The following is a 23,735-nucleotide window of genomic DNA, read 5'->3' as shown; positions in this document are numbered from 1 at the left end:
ATATCGAAAACCTTATTGCAAAACTGAAAACCTAGCTCGGGTCTAAACAAGTTCTATTTGACTGATTTTGGTAGATAGCTTAGAAATGGTATGTAGCAGATTACATATGTAGTTAAAATTGAAGGGCTCTCGTATTTATCTTCCCTAACTCAATATTAGCTAATTAACTCAAAGGTATATATTTTACGTAAAGTTATCGGAATTGTTCAATTTCTGAGTGCGTGTACAATGACGTCACTGCGTATATTTCAATAAATAATCAGTCTGCTTCTTTCGTAGACATTTCATTTTACCAGCAAGATAGAGATGGGTAATATTTTGTTTTGGACTACTTTAAAAAACGAGTGTGCTTTAGACCAAACGACTGAAGTAAAACGTACGAAACGTACTTCTCTCTTTCTTTCTTCACTAACTCAGACCTCCCTCTCAGCTTCCGTTCGCCTCGACCAATCAAACTCCCCAAGTCAAGCAAAGCGTAAAAAAGTTTTACTTCGAAAATGTGGATAGGTACAAATAACCATGGATCTTGATCATTTGGAATTATCATACAAAAATTTAGTTTGCGATTAAGTTTCTTAAACAGGCTTTCTACCGTACAAAATACTTTTTAAACTGGATCATTAGGTCAGTATGAGAAACGCCTTAACTAAAACGACAAACAATTCGAATACATATTTTATTAATAGCGGCTGATATGTAAAGCGATTACTAATTATTTACAGGTAAATAAAATCCATAATTCTCAACGTACAGACGGAACTATAAACACAGTTTATATTGTCAATTTATCTTCAGATTTTTCGTTTTTGTACCGTTTGGTTGACGGCGAAGACAGTTCTTCTGGTACATTTATTAACTTTCTCTTCAAAGCTTTGGAATCTTTAAAACTATCGATGCTACACAAACGAACGCTACATTCAGAGTCGCTAGACATGCCATTGGTGGCACTTTTGATAATTAAAAGGTCTTTTTCTATTTCCGTCAGTTCTCTCGGTTTGTTAGGTCTTCCCACTCGGTTTTTTTGTTTGTTTCGACTTGTCGACGGCGAATCTTCGATTGTTTTACGTTTTTTGTAGGTACGTTTTGTGGGTAGTTTAATTTTCTTTGGTTGATCATCCTGAAAAAAAAAATGAAATATACTATTTTAATGTGCACAATACATGCACAGTTAAATGTAAATAAGATTGTTTTTTTTTTATGAAATATTACATGATTGTTACATAAAACTGTACCAGAGGTTGAAAACAGGATAAATACTGCATGGAGGAGATAAGGAAATTATGAAGAAATCTTTTCAATATCTATCGTATCCTTTTTGAGTTACCACTTTCTATAAAATATTATCTATATATTAATATGTGACGCAAAAACTTTCTACCACTTTTTACGAAAATTACGCAGACAGAGGATGATGAAATTTCGCACACTTATAGTTTATATAGAGATGGAGTGCAGAATGGTCATATTTTTTTAATTATGGACAAAAAGTACATTAAATTAATAAAAAAACATTACACACACTACCACGTTTTTGACACACGCATGCTTATTATACGTTTTTTTTTTTTTTGATTGTCAGTCTGTAGTCAAATAGAATTTTTTAGAGAAAACTGACGTATCCTACATCGCGCTATCAAAGTTATCAGAGTGATTGGGTAATATAAACGATTTCTGCTTTCAAGTGTCAAGCGGGTTTGTTTGTTCTAGCAAACATTGTTTCTTTCTTGGCATTTTCGTGGTTTACAGTTTGGTTTTGGTTGTTTAGATTTACGTATATATTTTGTGTTCTCGCGGCGGTTCGGCGGTTTTTTTTCTTTTAAAATCATGCAGGATAACGATCCTCCTGACCCACCGGCTCCGCCGGACAAAAATGCCTCTGATTGTTCTTTTACCCCAATCCTAACCGCTCTATCATCTTTTACAGCAGTTGAAAACGCAGTAGGCAAAAAACGCTCCCTTGAGTCTGTCAAAGATGCAATAGCAAATAAGCAGGCTAAGCAAAGTGATTACAACAGAATCCGCTATTCCAACATGGACAAGCCTCCTTATTTAGTACATGTGTCTCGCAATGAAAGTAACCCTATAAAATTTTGTCAATTCCTAAAAACCCACCGCTTCCCGGGTATACCAAATGATGGCTAAAAACGAGTGGGCCGTAACAGTTTCTGTAACTTTCAATACCCCTCAATACTCCTCAAGATGCCAATTCGTCTATGACCAATCCGGATACAGTACTTCCATCCCCACCTACAACATCACTCGAATGGGTGTCTATTTTATTTTATTTATTTATTTGGAGAACGGTACAGAAACAATTACAGAATAACAGCGTAGCATAAAACAGAAAAAAAAAAATACAAATTGTCCCCTCTATGTCTCACTAAGAACATAGGTATAAGATTTACAGCAAGGACAGTAATGATGATTAATTATTACTATTAATAGTCTAGAGCTAATGAAAACACCAAGGCAACTAATTGATCTAACTAAATAGCTTCCTAACTTTAGTTTTAAAAAGATGCGTGTCGTAAGAAAAATACCCGTAGACTGTTCCATAGAAGAGATTGCAGAGAATCTGGAAGTCCCACAAGGATGTGGTAAAATTATAAAAGTGCGTAGGATCAACAGAAAGGTAACAACTAATAACGGCATTCCAGAGTGGCAACCAAGACAATGTGATTCTTACTTTAGACGGACAGACATTACCTACCCGAGTTCTCTGCTTCTATATTGCCCTAAAAGTTGAACTTTATAAATACCCAACTATCCAGTGTTTTAATTGCTGTAGATTTGGACATCAAAAACTCAGCGTAGGTCAAAACCAAGATACTACGAATTTACTCAAAATCACACAGGTGAGGGATGCCCGAGCACAGTAGACAACCCCATTTGTCTTTATTATTCAGGAGGACACACCGCTATAAGTAAGAGTTGTCTTGAATACATAAGACACAAATATTAAATTGAAAATGCCAGAGAGAAGCATTTCTTATGAGGAAGCATCCAAGACTATCCCCCCATCATATAGATCATATCGACGCTAGAAAACAGTAAGGTCGTATTCCATTAAAAAGTCGTAACCACACTGAATATAACTGGTAATAATAATCAGCTTTTTCTTCTCTGTCTGTGTCACGCCCGAGGTAAAGTAGCTTAGTCGTTGCGCGAACGCCGTGATAAAAGGTTGTGTTTATTTTGCTTAATGGCAGGAAATTTTTTATTGGATTTGAGGACATCATTAAGAATACATTAAAAGAAACACTGAAGCTCATGATTCATCAGGAGCGTCACAACTTAACAAAAACGTTAAATGTTCAATGTCGACTGAAGCTGAGAATAGTGAAGTAATAGTAATAGTATAGTATAATAATGAAGATGATGATGATGATGAAGAAGAAGAAGAAGAAGAAGAAGAAGAAGATTCGCGTAAATCTAATCTATTCAGCCTTGTCTTCGTTTGAGTACAATAGTCATCAATTTTAAATACCGAACGGCGAAGCTCGATTTTGATCATGAAAAAAAATATTAAAGTTTTTTCTTGTAATGCCGGTTTTTTTTCTACTTACCTCACAATCGATATGTAAAGCAGAATAGTTTGAGGGCAGTTACAGTCCTTGGCTACTAATCTACTATTAAATATATAAACAATCGTTATATATGCTTTTACCTGTTTCGGTTTAGCTCCTATATACCCTGAACACCGTTTCGCGCCGCACATACATCGCTTCTTTTCGATACCCGCCGATTCTAAATTGTAGTTGAACGTTAGTTCGCTATTCTGAAAAAAAAAAATAACAATTTCAAGTCACATAATTCAATTTATTAAAAGAATTGTATGAGAAAGTCTTATGGTCCAGCAGTCGCCGAACGTTTTTTTAGTGATTAATAGCAGTATGCTTAATAACGTATTTTTGCGTGGCACTGCGTGAACATAACCATATGCATGTTTGTGTGTATGTTCGAATGCTAGTGCAAGTACGTAGACGATTAAATAGGAGAGTACGTAGACGAGTACGTAGACGAGTACGTAGGCGAGTACGTAGGCGAGTACGTAGGCGAGTACGTAGGCGAGTACGTAGGCGAGTACGTAGGCGAGTACGTAGGCGAGTACGTAAGCGAGTGTGGGCGAGTGCTTTGAGAATGCGTGTGCAAGTGCTTGTACGTGAACTTGTGCGTAAGCGTTTGTGTATGTAAACAATAATTTAAAAACACTCACTGCAGGTATGTCATGGATCGCGAACAGACCTACGCGGATATCTCCTAAAACGGTCCACTTCTGCGTCTCGCAATTCGGTTCGCAGGAATGATTCATGAACCTGGAGTAAAATTTTACTTTTTAAATTTTCTAAAGTTACCCTATTATTCTTATTTTATAAATATTTTATAATAATTTTTATTGATTTTTAGTGTTATTGAAATTTAAGAAAAATTAAGCAGATAAAAAAAAATAGCAGGAGACAACTGAACGTCAAAAGCCAAAGATAGAAAACTTTGGAGGAAAATGGGGGAGGCGTTAACTCGAAAAGAGGTCCTTAATAAAGAAAACATAAGTACATCTGCATGATTTACTCAAAAACAAAAATGATTTATAGTATATTAAGGATAAATAAATGGCTTAGTAATAATTTTCTACTATCAGTCAGTCAATTCAGTCTATCGCAGTCCACTGCTGACATAGGTCTTCCTTAGTTCGCGACAGACATCCCGGTCTTCCGCTATTGTCTCCACCGGCAATCTTACTTAGATCGTCGGGTACAGCAGGCCGGAGGACGTCTCACACTGCGATTGCCAAGTCTCTGTCTATTCTGCTTCATTTATACTTACTTAGCTCAGCTTAGCCACCACTATAGTATAAAAAATACAAAATGGAGTACCTGGCAAGGTTTCCCTTAGGCCCGGCGTCGATCATGCGCTCCTTGTCCAGCGTGAGGAAATAGAAGTTCTCGTCGCGCACGTCGTGCTTCCTGCGCATGCGCCGCCGGAACTCCGTCTCGTCCAACAACTCGCCCACGTACTCGATCACGAACTGCCCTGCACACAACAACGTAATAATATACTCTTTATTGTACACAACAACAATCAAAACAATACCATACTAAAAAATAAAGCCGACCGATGGCGGGATAACCATCCTACTGCTGTGTTTGAAATACATAGGCCAAAGACGGGCAGCAGCGTCTTCGGTGCGACAAAGCCAGCCAACCCGCCTGCTCAGCGTGGTGACTATGGGCAAAATACATGAGTCCGCGCCATTTTTGGCACGAACTTGTGGAGGCTTATGTCCAACAGTGGACTTGGCGGATATATTCCCTACCATGAGTAACGATCGCTATCAGGTGTACATGATAACAACCGGGACCGACGGCTTAGTGATCTCCGAGGCACGGTGGGGAGACCCACAAGGACTGCACAAACACCCAGACCACGGCAAACACCTGTATGGCCAATACAAATGTTTGTCATGTGCGGGGATCGAACCCGCAACCGCCAGCGCAACAGGTACAATCCATGGCTGTGACCGCTGCGCCAACGCGGCGTCACTATATCACAATATAAACATGTATAATACAAAAATAATATTATAAAGTTTTAATAGTTACCCGCTTTAATATCAACCAATGTCTTCAACCCCCAACCCCTATGCGGCGTCCTGTAGGGCACGAGTTTAGGGTAGAGACGTTTCTCGAATGCCCTGTTATTGCAACGGTCACCCGCTCGACATGTCGGTCCACACTCTGTTAATAGCATCCTGTAACAAATTATAATGATAGAAGAGCCGAACCTAAGTCGATCTTCACCGACCTGACTCCAGTCCAGTCCAGGCTTTTTTTAAGCAACCTTTCTTAAATGTATTATCTAATATACTTAATTTATTATAAAGTATGTTTCATTCTATTATCAGCTCGGTGAAGATCGACTTAGGTTCGGATCTTAGACCATAAACTGAAACCATTTTTTTCGGATTTTATCGCGGTTTATTACGGACCATGGTCACGGGAAGACTGACTATGGTTGCTGTAAAGTATCCGAAACCTGACAATTATTATAATGAGTGAAATTCGCGTAAACAGAAAACAAAAGTATATTCTATGTTATCTCCATAGCAGGAGTCAGTCCGTTGATAATAGTCTTTTGTTCATATTTTTTTTTGTATGTTCATCTGCAATCCTGATTGCAAACGCGTTGCTGACACTACCCCTGACCCTCCACAGGAACTTTGGCCAACTTACTCACTACAGGAACGCAACAATACTTGTGAGCAGTATTATTTATCTGTGACCTTATGTAAGGTCGAGGAACTTGCCCAGTTGAGTAAGACGACCTTGGTCCTAATTTTAAGTAATATATTTCCTGCTATGATCTGGGTGTCGCAGGATTTCCATCTTAGTCTATTGCTTTTTAATATTTTTATGTTTTTCTAGAGGTGGCCTTATCGCTAAAGCAGCAATATCTTTCAGATAACAATAGCTATAAAAATATGAATGTGCTATAATATGCAGTTTTTGCAAAATTTGCGACCCTAGACATTTATAAAAAAAAAAAATCTTACCTGTTAAGGCACTGTGTGTATGGTCCACATGGTTCGATGTCATTCGGGTCACATTCACACTGTGTCAAGGAACTCTCCTCGAGATCAATCTTCTTGCCACAGAGAGACCCACATGGTTTGTTCACTTTTAACTTTACATAGTGCGGTGGTAGAAGAGAGGACGCTATGTCTATCGATTCTTCATCGTTTGACGAGGCCGCTGGAAATATTGTCATTTAATAATTATTGCATGTAATGTGTATGTCATCTTGCTGCTGCCTTTTCTCCAAATAATAGTAGTGAATAATAATATATATATATATATATATATATATATATATATATATATATATAGTTTTACATGAACAGTCTATTTAATATAATTTCCTCCTAGATACGACTCATGAATCGTACGCTTTGTTGCAATTGTTATAGTTAATTTTTTGTTTAATAAACAAAGAAATTAAGTTTTCAGTGAGACAGTACATTCTTTAAAGTCTATGCTATAATAGGAATAATTATATATATATATTTTTTTTTTTTTTTTTTTTGTGGAAATAGGTAAAAGCAGTAAACAGAATTTTAATGAATTTCTATTTATCCTCTTAAAAAGCATAAAACTGCACTACTGGAACATTCAGGTTCAGCATTTTCTTACTCTTACACATTATTTCATTTTTTTTTTTCATTTATTAGGTCTTAATATTTTTTTTATAGAAATAAAAATGTAGATTTACATGTATTTTACTTACTTTTCAATATTTCGCAAGCTCGCTGTGCGTGTTCCATCGCCATCGTGAAAGCTGCATCTATTTTTGATTTTTGACTTGATACTTTACCAGAATCACCTGAAAACAATAAATAAAATATATGTATGTGGGAAACGGAACGTAAGCGTGAGTAAAAAAGAGAGTATGTAAGTATGAGCGAGTGAGATACAGTAAAAGGAAGTGTGGCCATACTGATTTGAGAGTGTGGTACGAGCGGTAGAAAAACGGTGTTAGCTTTTAAATAAATTAATAAAAGTATTTTTTGTAGTTTCACTCTGAGCAATCATTCCCACATGTATATATTCCATTTCTTTAGAAGTGTCTTATTTTGTAAACAAATATGGCGTACTTAGGACCACAGACAAATAGAGTATTATTTTATGAGTTTAGTGAAGTGACACAAAGAGCAAATGAATGAGCAATATTGATAGCTATAGATGAAAGTAAAATTAATTTTACAATAAAATATTTAACGATACCATATTGGTGAAATTATTTCAGAAAGTGATAATATGTTGATTTTTTTTTTTTTTTGTTTTTAATTAGTATAGGTCCAGAATTACGAAAAAAAAAAAAAAAAAAATAACGAATCTTTATAAAAGACTACAAATTTATATTCATAATATAAAATAAAACCTTTACAATAAACACTTTAATATAAAATATTGATATTTGTATTATTTTGTAAGCATTTTCGCGTTTAAAATAAAAAAAGAAAAACAAACATTATATAAAACTTAATAACAAATCGCGTTACGGTAATACTGAAAAAAAAAATTGTTTATATTTGTAACTTATTAACAAATTGTAATTCGGGAAAATTTAAAATATAGGTAAAGAACGTGGCCTATTTTATCGTTCATTTTGTTCATTCACATACTCATACACCTTTAAAAATATAGTGACCACATTCCTATTTGCCTTATTAAAAAAGATATTGAAATGACATATTAAAAAATATTAATTATCTGTACTCTTGATATTCGTATTTTAATAGTTTTTATGTGTTTAAATGATAAATTGATATTTATTTTCAGTAAAATAAATAGTAAATGGAGTTTTATAAATGTCTGTAAGCTAATAATTTAATACTTACTACTGTACTCTATAGCATTAGAATCACAAATAACAATGTTTTAATTATGTTCCTAATTGTATTCTTTTAAAGGGTCCAAAAAAACCTTAAAAAGTAATTAAACAAATAAAATAATCCATAACCTCACCTTCCTGGAAAGGAAAGACGCGTCCCCTATTCACCCAATAGTGATCGTACTGACCAAAGAACCGAACCACGAATTCACCGGGTGAATGTTTCACCGCTAGAATGTTCTGTGGTATCTCAGATGGGTGTAGGATTATACCCGGCCACCATCTGTAAGGAACATTTTAATTATTATTTTTATTATGTTATGTTAATTTGCCACAATTGGGCTTAGGCATTTTATACGAAAGAATATTGGTGCTCAATCTGTAGGTTGGTAATTGGTTATAAGTAAAAATTGTACATAAAAAAGTCATAAGGTTTGGAAACACATAGGATAAAAGAACACAAAAAAATAAGCTATTTCTGTCAACAACAGTCACCGGATGAGACAATTACGTAAAGACAATCTTATATGTCACATCATATTGTTTTCTAATGTTTACGCAAATTTCACTCATCGCGGTTTATTAGTCTTTTAACGGGAGGACTCCGTGACCTCCCGTGACCATGGTTGCTGTAAAGTATCCGAAACTAAATAAACCGCGATAAAATCCGAAAAAGTTGTTTCCTCATGTCACGTTATGTTAATGTTACATTAGTAACAAACTCACCTATAGTGTCCTAATTTCACCCAAACCATTTCACCGTACAACGGCAATCGACCAGTTTCGCAGTCTTCACACATATAACCACCTAAAAAGAATATTTAAATTAAAAACATCATTTGATAGTAAAATATAAAACATTTTATTAATGTTTCTTACTTTTATTTTTTTTTTAATTTAATTTTAAAGGTTTGTAGAATTTATGTATACAGCATGCATGTAAGTGAGAAATAAGAATCAAAGAAAATAATACAGAAGATAGTTATAATTTAACGAAAATACACAATTTTTAATAATTTTTAGGGAACAAAAATACAGATAGAAAATCGAATTTAGAATAAATATTTACCTTCCGGTGGTTTGATATTAAGGCACTCAGCGTGAAAGGAAGTAGGACAATACTCGCAACAAATCAACGAACCACCCAAGGCACATATGAAACACCAACCGGTATTCACGTGACATGGTACTTTACCTGGCCTACAAAATCATTTTATAAATTTATAAATATATTAAAATGGTACGCTCAACATATATCAAAAATAAAATTTAGAATATATTTAACACAAAAAAATGACTTTTGTGATTTTCCGGTTTTACGTAGTATGTGCAAGCTGTGTTGTATAATTAAGACAAAATAATGCTAAAATTAGGGCAGAAATTTCATTTTAATGCAGATCGTGATCTATAATCTAATAGTAATAAGAATACCCTCTTTGGTTGGTCTATAGAAGCAGAATACCAAGTAGTAATTCAAATAAAAGCTTGTAATTAAAAGTTAAAAATTTGACTGAATTATTTTTATTTGTATAAAGAACGACGCAACGACTTTAGGGGGACTCAAAGAACAAATAGAAAAGCGCTGCGAAAACAAATTCTCCATCCCCAAACTACCCCAAAGTATCCTAAATTTACAACGCTTCAGCCTGTAATATCCCACTACTGGGCATAGGCCTCTTTCCCCATGTAGAAGGATCAGAGCTTAATCCACCACGCAGCTTCAATGCGGGTTGGCGGATGTATTCCCAACTATGAGTAACGATCGCTATAAGGTGTACGTGATAACAACTGGGACCGACGGCTTAACGTGCTCTCCGAGGCATGGTGGGAAGACCCACAAGGACTGCACAAACACCCAGACCACGGCAAACACCTGTATGGCCAATACAAATGTTTGTTATGTGCGGGGATCGAACCCGCAACCGCCAGCGCAACAGGTACAATCCATGACTGTAACCGTTGCGCCAACGCGGCGTCATTTACAAATATAACAGATTTCTAAAGTTTAATAGAATAACAAGACTAATATACTTATAATTCTTACCTATGTTCATAATGCCTGGGACAAATTATATGCGAGCCAGTCAAAATCTGAGTTCCCGCTGGAAGGCATTTGGTAAATGTGTGGTAAGTGGCCGGACAGCGGACACATCTAGCCAACTTGTCTCCACTAAATCTAGTTTTACAACCTCTAGGATCGTCGCAGACGCAAGTATGGCACACGTGTCTGGGACACGACAATGATTCAGAATGTTCATTTTTTTTATTCGTTTTAGAAAGTTCGCCCCAATTGAATTGCGTTTGAGGCCAATGGTCCAAACATTCTAGGTGATAGTACTTCTGACAGTGTGCCACTTGACAACGCTGTCTATACTCCGCTTTGTCTTTCGGAGATATATTTGATTTACAAACGAAGCATATTGGGATATCGTGCTTTTGACAGTTACTGCATTTGAAGTCTGAGAAATCGGAGCTCGTTTCCCGATATTTCGTACGCAGCTTTATATCAACGATCTTACATTCCCCGACATCGATGTCATTCCAGTCAAGTTCATCGTTGGAGTGGGAATCGTAATCTAAATTGTCTGGATTTTCGATCAATTCTTTCATTTTTTCAGTCAGTTTCGCTTCAAATTCGTCCGCGTTTGCTACTATATGAGATTCTTCTCCATCTATTGATGTATTTTGAATTTCCTCTGAAACATTCGCATCTTGAGATTTGTCATCACTCTGGCTTTCGGAATCTAATCCGTTAGCGTCTTCTTTCGCTTTCCTACCTCTTGTTTTCTTCTTTTTCTTTCTACCTCTTGAAGGTGTTGATATTTCAATAATTTCAGGCTGTTTCTTGTCACAATCGACATGAAACATAGAGTGGCACCCCTTACATTTCACGAGGTTACCAATTCTTTCGCAGATTTCGCAAACTTTTTCTCTAATTAAACCTTTAAATAAATTAGGTTTTGGGGCAGTTAACTGTCTGAAATACTCTTCAACTAGATCAGTCTCATCTTGTCCCATCTCTTCTTCATATTCGATTGGCACTTCAGTGGATGCGATTTCATTTTGAACACTTTCAATTTTATTACTTTCTATTGAATTTTCATTTGATTTAGGTTTTTGTTTCATTTTAAATATTTCATAATATTCTACATTTTCTTCTGAATCCGAGAAATCTTCTTTATAATATGGTCTAATTATTTTACGTTTGGACTTTTCTTTTTCTATATTTTCCGCCGTATCTAATTTCTGCTCTTTATATTTTTCTTTATCTACTTTAATTTTTTTACGTATTTTTTTCACTGGTGCAGTATCTTGATTAAGGCCTTTTACTAAATTTGCGTGATCAATATCGTCTGCTTTCTTTGTATCAGTTTTTAAATTCTCTTCATAAAGCCACGTTTTGTACAGATAGTTAGTTATATCCTCTTGAGAAAGTTCAGGATGTTCATCCATAACAGCATCTTGTCTCAGTTCTAAATACTTTAAAAATTCTGGTTCTTCTAGCATTTTGCTTTTTCCTTGTTTATCTTTTATGCGCTTTTTTATACCTATAGAAGTTTCACTATCTCCTGATTTTATTGATATGCTATCAGGGTCTATTTCCATCTTCTCAGATTCTTTTTTTTCTGAAACATCCTCCACTTTCTTTTCTGATATGTTATCAGAATTCGTAGTAGATATTGAACTGCTTGTGGATAATCGTAGCTCAAAATCTTCTTCATCATCGTGTATTGAATCAGTCTCAGCGTTAAAAATGTCTGTGTTAGGAATATTTTCATTTACCAAGCCGGTCTGACATTTATCAACAATATTTTGCTTCTCTTCTTCATTCCCAGTTTTATAATTTTCATTATAACTATTTAAAATAACAGGTTCATTATCTACTTGTTGTTGTATTAGAACATCACAATTATCTTTGGTTTCCATATTATTGTCTGTATTTATGTCATTATTGATTTCAAATACTTCTTTTTCGAAAATATCTGGTTTTGGTTCTTTACTGCTATGATTTTGATTTTCAATATTATTAATTTCCAAATTGTGATGATCGTGTTCCATAAAACCATTTTGAATTATCTTATCGTCTATTCCCACCGGTAAACTATTACTAAAAGAATATGTACTATTAATATTGTTTTCAATCATTGTACAGTCTTTATAATCACTGTTCTGCACAACATCTTCCTTTCCAGTAGACTTTTCTACTAAATCACAGTCTTCAAATATTTTTTTAGGTGGGTCTATTGTTACAGAAAGACTTGTGTAAACGTTCTCGGCTGACTTATTAAGAGATAACTTAAATTTCGATAGCCGTTTTGGAGAAATTTTAGGTGAAATTGATTCAATTGCTTCAGTATTTACTTTATTTAAAACAATATTTTCATCTAAAACAGCATTATCAACGATATGTACGTTGTTTTCTTGATTTTTTGGTTTGGTTTCAATTAATTCCCTTTCTAAAGTTTTTTCAACTTTATAACTAGAAATTTCATTATCACATTCTTTATTATTTACACCATCTTTGTTATCACAACTTTCATTAATTCTTTTATCAGTGATAACGTTATCTATTTCTAAGCTTATATTGATAACTGTTTTCAAATTTTTTTTCGGCATTTCACTAACATTTTTAGTATCTTTTCCTGATAATCTTTTCGATTTTCTTCTAAAACTTTCCATTCGATTACTATTCTCACTATCTTTTTTATCTTTTTCATTGTTACTGTCAATTTGTAAATTAGTTATATGTACATTACTTTCTTCAATTGTATGAGCTTCATTGGGTTTGTTGTCACTTGAAGGAACACAAAAGGCATTAATTATTAAGTCATTATTAAGTATTTCATTCATATTATTAGATTCAATATCTTTGGGCTCACTCACTTCGATACTTTTTTCAACATCATCTGCATTTAATACATTATTAGATGACTGATTACAGTCATTTGAAGGCACATCAATATTTTCTCGCTTTTCTTTTATGTTGTCATCATTTTCATTTTCAAATAAATTTCCAACAACTTCGTCCTCAGTCGCAGCATTATCAACTTCCATACTTTCAGCATTATCCATAAATGATTCAATCTTATTTGAGTCTGTGGAAACTTCAGTGGAATTAGGATCTTCATGCATTTTTTCAATTGATTGAACATTGATTTGATCATAAAACTTACTACCACGTGCTTCAGGTACAAAAATGTCATCATTAACAACAGCCAATATTATATTGTCTTCATTTTTATCAAACACTTCCTTATCACATAGTGTTTCTACATTTGAAATTACATCTAAACCTGGAGCAGGTTCAACCAAATCTGTTAATATTTCAGGATTTTTATACTCGATTTCGACATCATCTAACACTATTGAACTGCTACTATCACAATACTTTTGACTGTAATCATGTTCGTTTTGATGTGATTGTAGCTTATTTTCACACTGAGATTCAAGGCTTGATTTTTTATGGAGTTTCTTTCTTTCTTCATGTGTCTTCTTTTTAGTTTTGGAACTATTACTTATTTTACTAGACTTGAGGTGAGATTTCTCTGGAGTTTTGGATTTAGCTTTCTGTAACCATCTATCCATGTGCGATTGTCTCTGGATTTTAGTAATGCCAGTCTTTGCGGCCATATTATCAAGACAGGCAGTTACTACCTCTGATACGTTTAAGGATCTATTTCTACTTTTGCTTCTTGATCTCTCAGAGTCGTTGGCTTTAGAATCATCTTCAGAAAACAGTGTGTCATATAAACTTTCACTCAAAGAAACATCGCTATTGGTTCTGGTAATTTTCTTACTTCTCTCAAGTTTTGGAGTTGTTCTCTCTCGTCTAGACTTTTCTAGCATGTCATTGAGGATATCAATTCTAAGTCTTTTGGGTTCTTTTAGCAGTGTCTCAGCTTCTTCAACTGAAATTTGCCATGATGGCGTTTTCTTCTCTGACACAAAGAATGCTGCATACAGTTTTGGATCTTTCTTCTTAGCCTGAATCATAAATTAAAACAAATAAACATGCAATTTCATATAATGCTAAGCTAGTTAAAAATTTATTAAAGTTTTTAAAAACATTTTAGTATGCAATATGTGTTTGAAATAAATGTTTTTAAACAGAAAGTTCAGAACAATGATTATACTTCCTCAATACATAATAACTACATTTTTTTATTTTATTTTAGAGGTTATCAGATTAAAAAACAGAAGTGCATTGCAACAAATATTGAACAAGTGAACAGTTAGTGATTTTGCCAAGCTTTATAATTGATAAGCATTATGTATCATGTTTTATTATTTGCAGGACAACTGCAATTTTTTTTAACCCGGCGTCAATGACGCTGGGTCATATTGACCCGAGGCAATTTTAAACTGATATATCTTATTTCTACGCGCTCCATTGGTACACTTAGTGTGACGCCACGTGCGCTGGGAGATACCAGTGAGTCAAGTGAAAACGGGTCATTATGACCTAGCGTCATCGTTGGCGTAGTAATTTCTCAGCTGGAATTGTGGCGTTGTTAGAAAAGTCTGATAACAACAATGAATACTCTTAAGGTGCTTCAGACCTAGATATTAAAGACCATTTATCTGAACGCAGTAATGACAGTAAAAGTGAACAAGAAGCTAGTGATACGGGGTCAGATTCAGTTAATATCGATCTTGCGTACAAAGTCGATCTTGATTACCAAGAAAAGGATAGAACAATGTGGCAAAAAGTACCATCAAGATCGAATGAACTTTCCAGCTAACGAACAATATATAATTATACAATGTGAGCAAAAATTCAAAATGATAGCCACTGACGATTTTCTAGACAATGTTAAATATATCTGGCATAAAACGAATACATTGGGCCAAAAGGAATGATACACGCAGTAAAAAACAATATTTCCTAAATAAGCTGGGGCTCTAATTTACGAGCATTTACAAAGTCAATAGGATTTTACTAGATGACCCTGGTGAAGAGCGTCCCCAAAAAGTTCTAGGAACTCGCAACAGATATCAAGTCGTCTGTACTAAAGGATAACAAAACTCCTCACAATTGTCATGCGTGATACATTGCCATTTGCCCGGTTTGATTCCATACTGCGATGATCGCAGCAGTTCCGTGGGCCTGATTGATGACGTAGAAGACTAATCTGTTTTTATTTTTATATTATAAAGCTTATATGATCTCTCTATTAGTACATAAAAGTATTGAATCCTATTGTTGCTACGAATACTTTACCAAGAATTCAAAATATAAACATGTTATATTTTCAGAGTTAAATTTGCATGTGTTAATGAAAAAGTGAATAACAGCTTAATTTCTAAAACTTATTGTTATTATTTTTATTTTACTACCTAATCAAAGAACTCTTTTTAATAAACAATCATTAACATTAAGGTAACTTTCTAAATTTCTTGAAAAATTATTGATAAAATTCGGGTCAATATGACTTGGAGTCATCGTCTTCGTATTTATTTTCACGTCATTTGCGCCGGGCTAAAGATTTAAACTTTATTTCGAACAAAAACCTTTGATTTATAATTCTTATCAACCATGTATCTAGTCTGATAAGTCTATCTTTTATTTATTTTCTACACTAAGTATTCCATCTTTATTTTATTCACACATGGTTGTTTCTAGTCAAATATGTATATCAAAAAAAAAACCTCAGGTGTAAAATTAGTCCGAGCCACTTCAAACTCGAGCTGGCCAAGAAACTTTCTAAGCATACTGTCCACAATCCAACCGCGACGTCCATTGTCGCCGAAGAAGGTAACATGTAACACATCTCTTTCTATACGTCCAAATACTGAAAAATAAAAAAATAAAAATTAACTTTTCTTTTTTAGTATTTTAAGGTTCAGCCAGTATTATCTAAAATATTAAAGTGTGTACCAAAAATATATAAGCACACCCTGTACATGCAAACTCAAAATGTACTATTTTTTTTTTTTTTGAAAATGATGGAAAAGTATGTTTTAAATCGCGTCCAGTATACTGTAAAATATGAAAAATATTACACATTATATTATTTACATGTAACAAATAGTCACAAACTCTGCATATAAACACTGCAAAACCCGTTGATTTGAGAATGAAGCAAATTTTAATTTCAATCAGTGTTAAATTTGGTTAATATAAAAATACAATGTAATAGAATTCAATGATTTAATGTTAACTTGGAATATTGGATCAAATTAAACATTCAAAAACTCAAGCTATTCATTTTATTTAAATTAAAACCACTTTATACTTTGTTTTAAGTTATATATTTTACCAAAACATTTTTTTTTAAAACAAAATTTCTACATTTCATAATTGATTTACGATAATATCAATTATTTTAATGTATTAATTCAATTACATTTTTATGTATAATCAATTAAAATACTCATTATAATTTTAAATATTAAGTATATGATTAAAATTTTATTTAAATTTATTTAGTGTTACAAAAAAACACAAATAACAAGTTTGTTATTTTTTAAGTAATATTTTTATGAAATAAAAATACTTACACTTTTTCTTGACAAACATTTCGCTCAATGGATCTCTAGTGATGATGCAAGGCCAAAATGGGTATGTCCCCATTCTTGCCCACGCCAAGTCTCCTACTTGGTACTCACACTTAGCCTCCATCTCAAATAACTCACTTTTTGACAAACTTTTTCTCTCCACAACCTTCTTTTTCTTATTACCATCAAAATCTAATGTCTTTACAACTGAGTTTAAGTGTCCGTTTGGCTTTTTAGTATTCGAACTGTATTTCTCTGAAGAATAATGAATATTTGATTTTTTACTACTATTACTCGGTGAGAACATATTTTTTATCAACACAACTGTGTCATCGGGATCCTTATCTTTAGTTTGTATTAAATCTTTCCTTATGTACACTTTAGGATATTTCTTTGTTGATGATTTATTCTTCTTTTCCTCAGATCCGAAACGACTTAACGATATATTCTCCGTATATATATTTTCGATCTGATTTTCCAAGGAATGTTCCGGTCGTTTTGGGGTTTCAATACGAATGGAAGAGTTCGATGCATGCATTTTATAGGCTGGAGACTGTATTTTACTTGGTGACTTATCAACTTTAGGGTTCGGTGATTTAGATTTCATTGCTTTCTCTGTATCTAAGAATTCAGAGTCAGTTTTGAGTCTACGAGCTCTGCCGTAACGGCTCGTGCTAGTTGAATCAGAATTAGTTACAGGTGATGTTACTCGAGCAGTTAAATTTGTTTCAAGTTCACGTTCGACTAGGGAACGTTTTCTTGGTTTAACTTTGATAGACGAGCTATCATCATATCTCAAATCCTCAGAACTCACATTGTCGTCAGATTCCTCCATTTTGTATCAAAATAATCAAACATTCGGCGTCTGATCACTGACGTAATACACATTCGTCGTGTAATCAAAAATGTCGGTATTCAATACCTACTTCCAAATTATTTCTACATCACCATGGCTATGTCAATACAAAAATTGTAAATACAATGTCAAAACATATAAAACGAGTTCCAACAATCAAATATTATCTAGGTTGTGAAACTGAAACAAAAAAATCGAATTAAAGTTATTCGTTCTGTCAATTAGGTTATTCAAATTTTTTTCGCAAATTTCTATTCATAAATATTTATTAAATGTATTAATTGAATGAAAAACTACAGGAATCAATATATCTAATCGCATAAACGTCGCCTTATTTCAAATGCCATATTGTGCACAATAGCTAAATAAAAGATACGTTATCCTACATACTGTTCACAAATCATTAAAATCGAAAACTTAATTTCCTTTTTCACGGAGCACTCGTCACATCTAAAAACAATTTCTACACTATTTCGCAAAGATAAAAATACACAGGTACTGAAAAATTAACTAAAATCACACAATGTCTTGATATTATTCGACCAAAGTCCTATTTAGATACGAACAGGGATCAACCATAGCCGTCATCCACACGGCATTACAATTTCAATATTCATATAGAATTCAATCGCTACAATTAATATTATTATAAGATATGTTTACAAACATTAACAATTATTACCTTCACTTCAAAACAATAATAAGAGATAACTATCACTTGATTTTAACAATTCAAAAGAAATGAAGTTCAACGACGCTTAGCCGCGAAAACCACCATGAAAATAGTTTAAATGTGTGTGTCAGTAGCGTTTATTGAGTATACCTACACGCCTACATCAATCCAACTCAAACATACAAAAAGTTCATTGGCATGCATAAAATATAACTATAAGACACCATTTTAGTAAAAAAATTAAAAATAAACAAATAACAAAACGTAAATAAATTATAAAATTAAGCCAAAGGCCGAAATAGTTTATTAATAATTTAATAAATAAATATTTACATTTCAAATTTTAAGTTTTTGTAATATTGTTTTCGTTAAACGTATAAGTACAAATATTAAAAATAATAAATTAGATAATGATAAGTCATCAATTAGATTGTAACAATATTGATAAGCCCTTTTTTTTTTTGCTTTAAAAATTTAAAGATTTTGAAGCATTTATTTCGTGTTTAACTTTTATTTTGTGGTAAGAATTATTTTGTTTGTCATTTTTGACAAATGACGTTTGGGCATACTCTGGTTCGGGCCATTAAAACTTAAATAATCGTATCGTTAAACACTTTATTTTGATTAAATTTAATACTATTTTAATTAAGATTTAGTTTTTCGTAGGATACCACTATGTCGTCAAATAAAACAAAGGATGTAAAGCCAGAACCAGTGGCGTATAGTGAAGTGGCACTAAGAAACAACGCTGCAGTTGTTGAATACTGCAGAACGTCTATGGCTGCATTATCAGGATCTACTGCAGGTAATTATAATGATTCTAAATTAAAATTATCAAAAATCGTTATTATTGCCTGGCCTAGGTATATCTCTTAAATGATCCTTATAGTTTTAAAAGTCTTATTTTCACTAAATTTGTTGTTTACATGTTATGCATGTATTGATATGATATCTCTTCAGGGAGCCAAAGTAAAAGAAGAAGAAGAAGAAGACATGATAACTCGATTTTTATTTTACTAACAGTAATTAATTACAAACAGCAGTAAATTTTAAAACAGTATTTATACTTTGTTTTCATTATTAAATTCAAATAAGGAACAAAAGGTTTCAACATTTTATAACCTTAAATTATGTTTATATTCAAATAAAAAGAATTAAAGTAAAACAAGTTATTTACTGCTTTGATGAACACACCAATCTCAAGGAAAATAAACTCATTTTACTTTTCCGCCTATTGCAGTAAAAAATGGTGTGAAATCATATGTGTTGCCCAAAAACTAATTGAAATTCATTGAAAATAAACTCATTGAAATATAATTTATTCTTAGTTATGTACTCTAAGTTAAATACTAATTTGCAGATTATATTTTAAATAATGATAAAATTTTAATTTTTTTTTTCTACTAATTATAAAAATTAAAAACGTCAAACTCACAATAGTAAAATGAAATTCAAATATTAAAAACATTGAAATCAAATTTAGTAAATAAAAATCATCAAAAATTTATTTTCTCCTTCAATATTTTCAGGTATACTAGGTCTGACAGGACTCAACGGTTTTGCCTTCTACGTATTTGCAGTCATCATCCTATGGGTTATGTTCATGATAAAGGCTGGACCAAACTGGCAGAAGTACTATGTATCAAGACAGAGTCTCTTAACAAATGGATTCTTTGGAGCATTATTCACTTATGTTCTATTCTGGACTTTTATTTACGGAATGGTTCATGTTTATTAGTGAATTCTATAATATAAGGTCGTAAAATAATGTATTTATATAAGAAATGGTAATAAAGTTTGAATTGTGTTATGGTATGAAGTAATTTTGTTTAAATGGGAAAATGTTTTGTTTTTAAATTATCAATGATAGAAATTGTTATTTCGATTGCAGTGTTTTATGTTATAACTAGCTATGCCCACGACTTCGCACTCACTCTCACTTCGCAGAGTTACAAAAAAATAAATTTCTAAAATTAAAGTAGCCTAAGTTACTCCTTGTTCCATCAGATATCTGCCAGTGAAAACCCCGTCAAAATCAGTCTAATCGTTTCAGAGATTAGCCGGAATAAACAGACAGACAAAAATTGTAAAAAATATTATTTCGGTATATGTACTGTCTAGACATCCATATGCATTTAGTAAAAAGCGGTTATTTTAATATTACAAACGGACACTTCAATTTTATTTATTTGTATTTCTATATAATAATGTAAACAGTCACTTGGAACAATTTTAATATTTTATGCTAGCTCTTCACTCTCGTCGAGGTTAGGCGAGGGAACGCGAGCATGAGAATGTAGTCGGAGCCCTCGCGTCACATCGCATTGGAGCCGCGTCGAGCTAGCTTTAAAATATACAAAATATCACCTTGTTTTCTAAATTGAATAATGTAATGATTTCATTATTTTCTTGTTTAAACTGCCTTTTCCTTCTTTTGCCCTATTAGTTTTGCAATGATACTGTAAAGCACAGACGATTTGTCAATTTTACATAAAATGAGAGAAAACATAATGGAGATTGAGTGATAACATTTTAACAAATCCATATATTGTTATTTTAAGAATTATTGATTATCCACTTTTATGTTATTTAATTTAAGGATGACAGGTAATTGTCACATAAGGTAAATATGTTTATTATTAGTTTTTTTAAGTTTTTTTTTTTTTTTTTTTTTTTTCAATTGGCAATTCTCGTACATAGTACATTTGCCATTATCAAACGGGAGAAATTTTTACATGTATTTTAAAGGAACGGGACATGAACGGGAGGAGCTAAATTTAGGAATCATTCAGGACAGGAATAGATATAGGATATTTGTGACATATAGATAATAAATATATAAAATAATAAAATATACATTCAAATATATTACCTATATTATGTATGTATGACATACATAATATAAAAACTAAACCAGATAATTCCAGATACATATTTAATGTGATAAATATTTAAATTTCTATATTATTAATAATTATATAATCTGAAATTATTTTATATATGTAATATTTTTTTATAAATAAAAGACAAGAAATTGAGGTTGGAAAAGGGATATGATATGCTAGTAAGGATTTCAGGAAATCGATACGATTATAAAGAGGACAAGAAAAGAAAAAATGATTAGCATCGCCTGTTTCACAACCACACAAACAAGAAGAGTCGTTAGTAATTTTAAGCTTAGCAAGATGAGCAGGTGTACAAGTATGGCCAAGTCTCAATCTTGAAATGATACTAGAGCACCTCCTATTAAAATTCATTGAGAAGAACCATGGTTTTGATGGAATATCAGGCTGAAGAGAGTAATAATAATTACCCTTTTCTTTACTACTTTTTTCCCATAACGTTTTCCAAGATGTGTCAAGATCGAGTTTAGGTATTGATAACAAATCTGAGCAGTAAATCTTATACGGAACAAGGTCACCACAAGAAATCGCTTCATTAGCAAGAGCGTCTGCAATAACATTTCCTTGGATTCCAGAATGACCAGGAATCCAAGAAAATTTAATATTATAATTTTTTGATAAGCATATAGATAGAAGTTTTCTTATATCGAATACTATAGGATTGTGCTGCTTAATTTTAAACGGGTTCTTTTCTAATGCTTGTAAAGAACTAAGTGAATCACTAAAAATTATTGAGTTATTGAGCTTAGCTAATAATATATATTCTAAGGCTTTGAAGATACCAAAGCACTCTCCAGAAAAAACAGAAGATTCTGGTGGGAATTTTACCTTCTGTACAATATTATACTGACAGTGAATGATTCCTACACCTACAGTACCGTTAGCATCATGTTTTGAAGCATCAGTAAATATCAGGTGGAAGTTTTTAAATTTTTTGTTAATAATTGTATTAAATTTTTCGTTAGCTATTAAAAAGTCCGACTTAGATATACCCATATTCAATATTTGTGGCGATAGAATGAGAGATTCGTAAGGACAAGAAAACAAAGGTAGCATGTTAGATTGATGTAAAGGTGCAGAAAGAGATTTGAACTTATAATAGCTGTTGACTAAATATGGATTGGATTTATGAGTCCAGTACGGTGAATTCGACACAAAGGAAGCTAAAAGATGAAGTTTTTCAATAAGGGGATGATTGGTAAGTTGTAGACGGCGAAAAAGAAATTTATCAGACAAATACTGACGTCGTAATTGTAACGGGGGATCGCAGCACTCGATTTGTAAAGCGTTAATTGGGCTAGACTTCATTGCTCCACAAATTATTCTTAAGCATTTATTTTGAATTTTGTTCAACATTTTAAATCCAGAAAGAAGACCCGGTTCTAATAAGAATGAACCATATTCCATGACACTCCGTATGAGAGCATTATACACAATTTTCAAATAAAAAGGATGGGCACCCCACCAAATTCCTGCTAAACACCTTATGATGTTAATTATTTTTTCACACTTACTTGCGATAAAATTGCAATGAGAGATGCCTGTAAGCTTATTGTCTAAAATAACGCCTAAAAATTTAAAATCTTGTTTTTGTGGTATAATGGTCTCATCGTAAAAAACGTGAACTGGAGTGGTTGATCGCATACGGGAGAATAAAACTACTGAACTTTTAGATGGGGACAAAATTAGACCATGATCATCAAGCCATTTTTTTAAATATTGAAGAGATGTCGTTAACTCTGTACATGCTAATTCAATGTTTTTACTTTTTACATATAATAATAAATCATCAGCATATTGCAAAACCTCAATCTTTCTATCGATATTTAAGTCTAGATCATATGTGTATAAATTATACAATATGGGGCTCAAAACGGATCCTTGTGGAAGACCTTTAGAAAGAACTCTAGAATATTTTTGATCGCCGTCAATAAGAAAAATCGATCTATCATTAAGCATATTTATAATAAAACAAATAATTTTTTTGGGGATCTGTAGGTGTATAAGTTTTTGTTTGAGAATTGGGATCACCACATTGTCATATGCATTAGATAAATCCAAAAATGCTGCAATGACAAAATTATTAACAGAAAATGCTAGCCTGATATCAGTTGTAAGTAAACTAATATTATCTATGGTGCTTCTGTTTCGTCGAAAACCAAATTGAGATGCTGAGAGCAAACCGTTGCTTTCGACGTACCATTCGAGACGATTCTTAATTAATTGTTCGCAGATTTTTAGGAGAACAGATGAAAGGGCAATAGGACGATAGGACAAAGCAGAAGAGGGGTCTTTATCAGGTTTTAATATTGGAATTATGATTTGTGATTTCCAGTTTGAAGGAATGTGACCAGATTGAAAAATAGAATTTATCAAATTTAAATAAAATGTCAAGCTTATGTCATTTAAATGAGTA

At 32.8% G+C, this 23,735-nt stretch overlaps 3 protein-coding genes across 5 annotated transcripts; 1 reads left to right on the top strand and 2 right to left on the bottom strand.

Annotated features, from left to right (window-relative positions):
- Positions 1–661: 661 nt before the first annotated feature.
- LOC123665123 lies at positions 662–17,739 on the bottom strand. Its single transcript, XM_045599469.1, has 13 exons — positions 16,891–17,739; positions 16,039–16,181; positions 10,433–14,373; positions 9,458–9,588; positions 9,115–9,196; positions 8,523–8,671; positions 7,282–7,377; positions 6,551–6,749; positions 5,601–5,749; positions 4,875–5,031; positions 4,217–4,316; positions 3,668–3,778; positions 662–1,117 (listed from the first exon to the last, which is right to left on the bottom strand). The coding sequence occupies exons 1-13, from the start codon at positions 17,720–17,722 to the stop codon at positions 773–775; spliced, it is 6,435 nt and encodes a 2,144-aa protein (XP_045455425.1). The 5' UTR covers positions 17,723–17,739; the 3' UTR covers positions 662–772.
- Positions 17,740–18,943: 1,204 nt separating this feature from the next.
- Positions 18,944–20,235, top strand: LOC123665093 (ER membrane protein complex subunit 6). 3 transcript variants are annotated; one of them, XM_045599439.1, is made up of 3 exons: positions 18,944–18,989; positions 19,083–19,221; positions 19,946–20,235. In XM_045599439.1, exons 1-3 carry the CDS (start codon positions 18,969–18,971, stop codon positions 20,152–20,154), a joined length of 369 nt encoding a protein of 122 aa, XP_045455395.1. In that variant the 5' UTR covers positions 18,944–18,968; the 3' UTR covers positions 20,155–20,235. The 3 variants fall into 3 exon arrangements, with proteins under 3 accessions (XP_045455395.1, XP_045455396.1, XP_045455397.1); XM_045599440.1 differs by having other exon boundaries at positions 18,982–19,013; positions 19,067–19,221; XM_045599441.1 differs by having other exon boundaries at positions 18,986–19,014; positions 19,079–19,221.
- Positions 20,236–20,656: 421 nt separating this feature from the next.
- On the bottom strand, positions 20,657–23,278 carry LOC123665122. The gene is made up of 2 exons (XM_045599468.1): positions 21,730–23,278; positions 20,657–20,760 (listed from the first exon to the last, which is right to left on the bottom strand). The coding sequence occupies exons 1-2, from the start codon at positions 23,276–23,278 to the stop codon at positions 20,657–20,659; spliced, it is 1,653 nt and encodes a 550-aa protein (XP_045455424.1).
- Positions 23,279–23,735: the final 457 nt, after the last annotated feature.

Source organism: Melitaea cinxia, chromosome 23 (assembly GCF_905220565.1).
Source record: "Melitaea cinxia chromosome 23, ilMelCinx1.1, whole genome shotgun sequence".
In the NCBI taxonomy this organism is placed as follows: Eukaryota; Metazoa; Arthropoda; class Insecta; order Lepidoptera; family Nymphalidae; genus Melitaea; species Melitaea cinxia.
The sequence above is the reverse complement of the archived record's forward strand: the minus strand, read 5'-3'. Positions and strand labels throughout refer to the sequence as shown.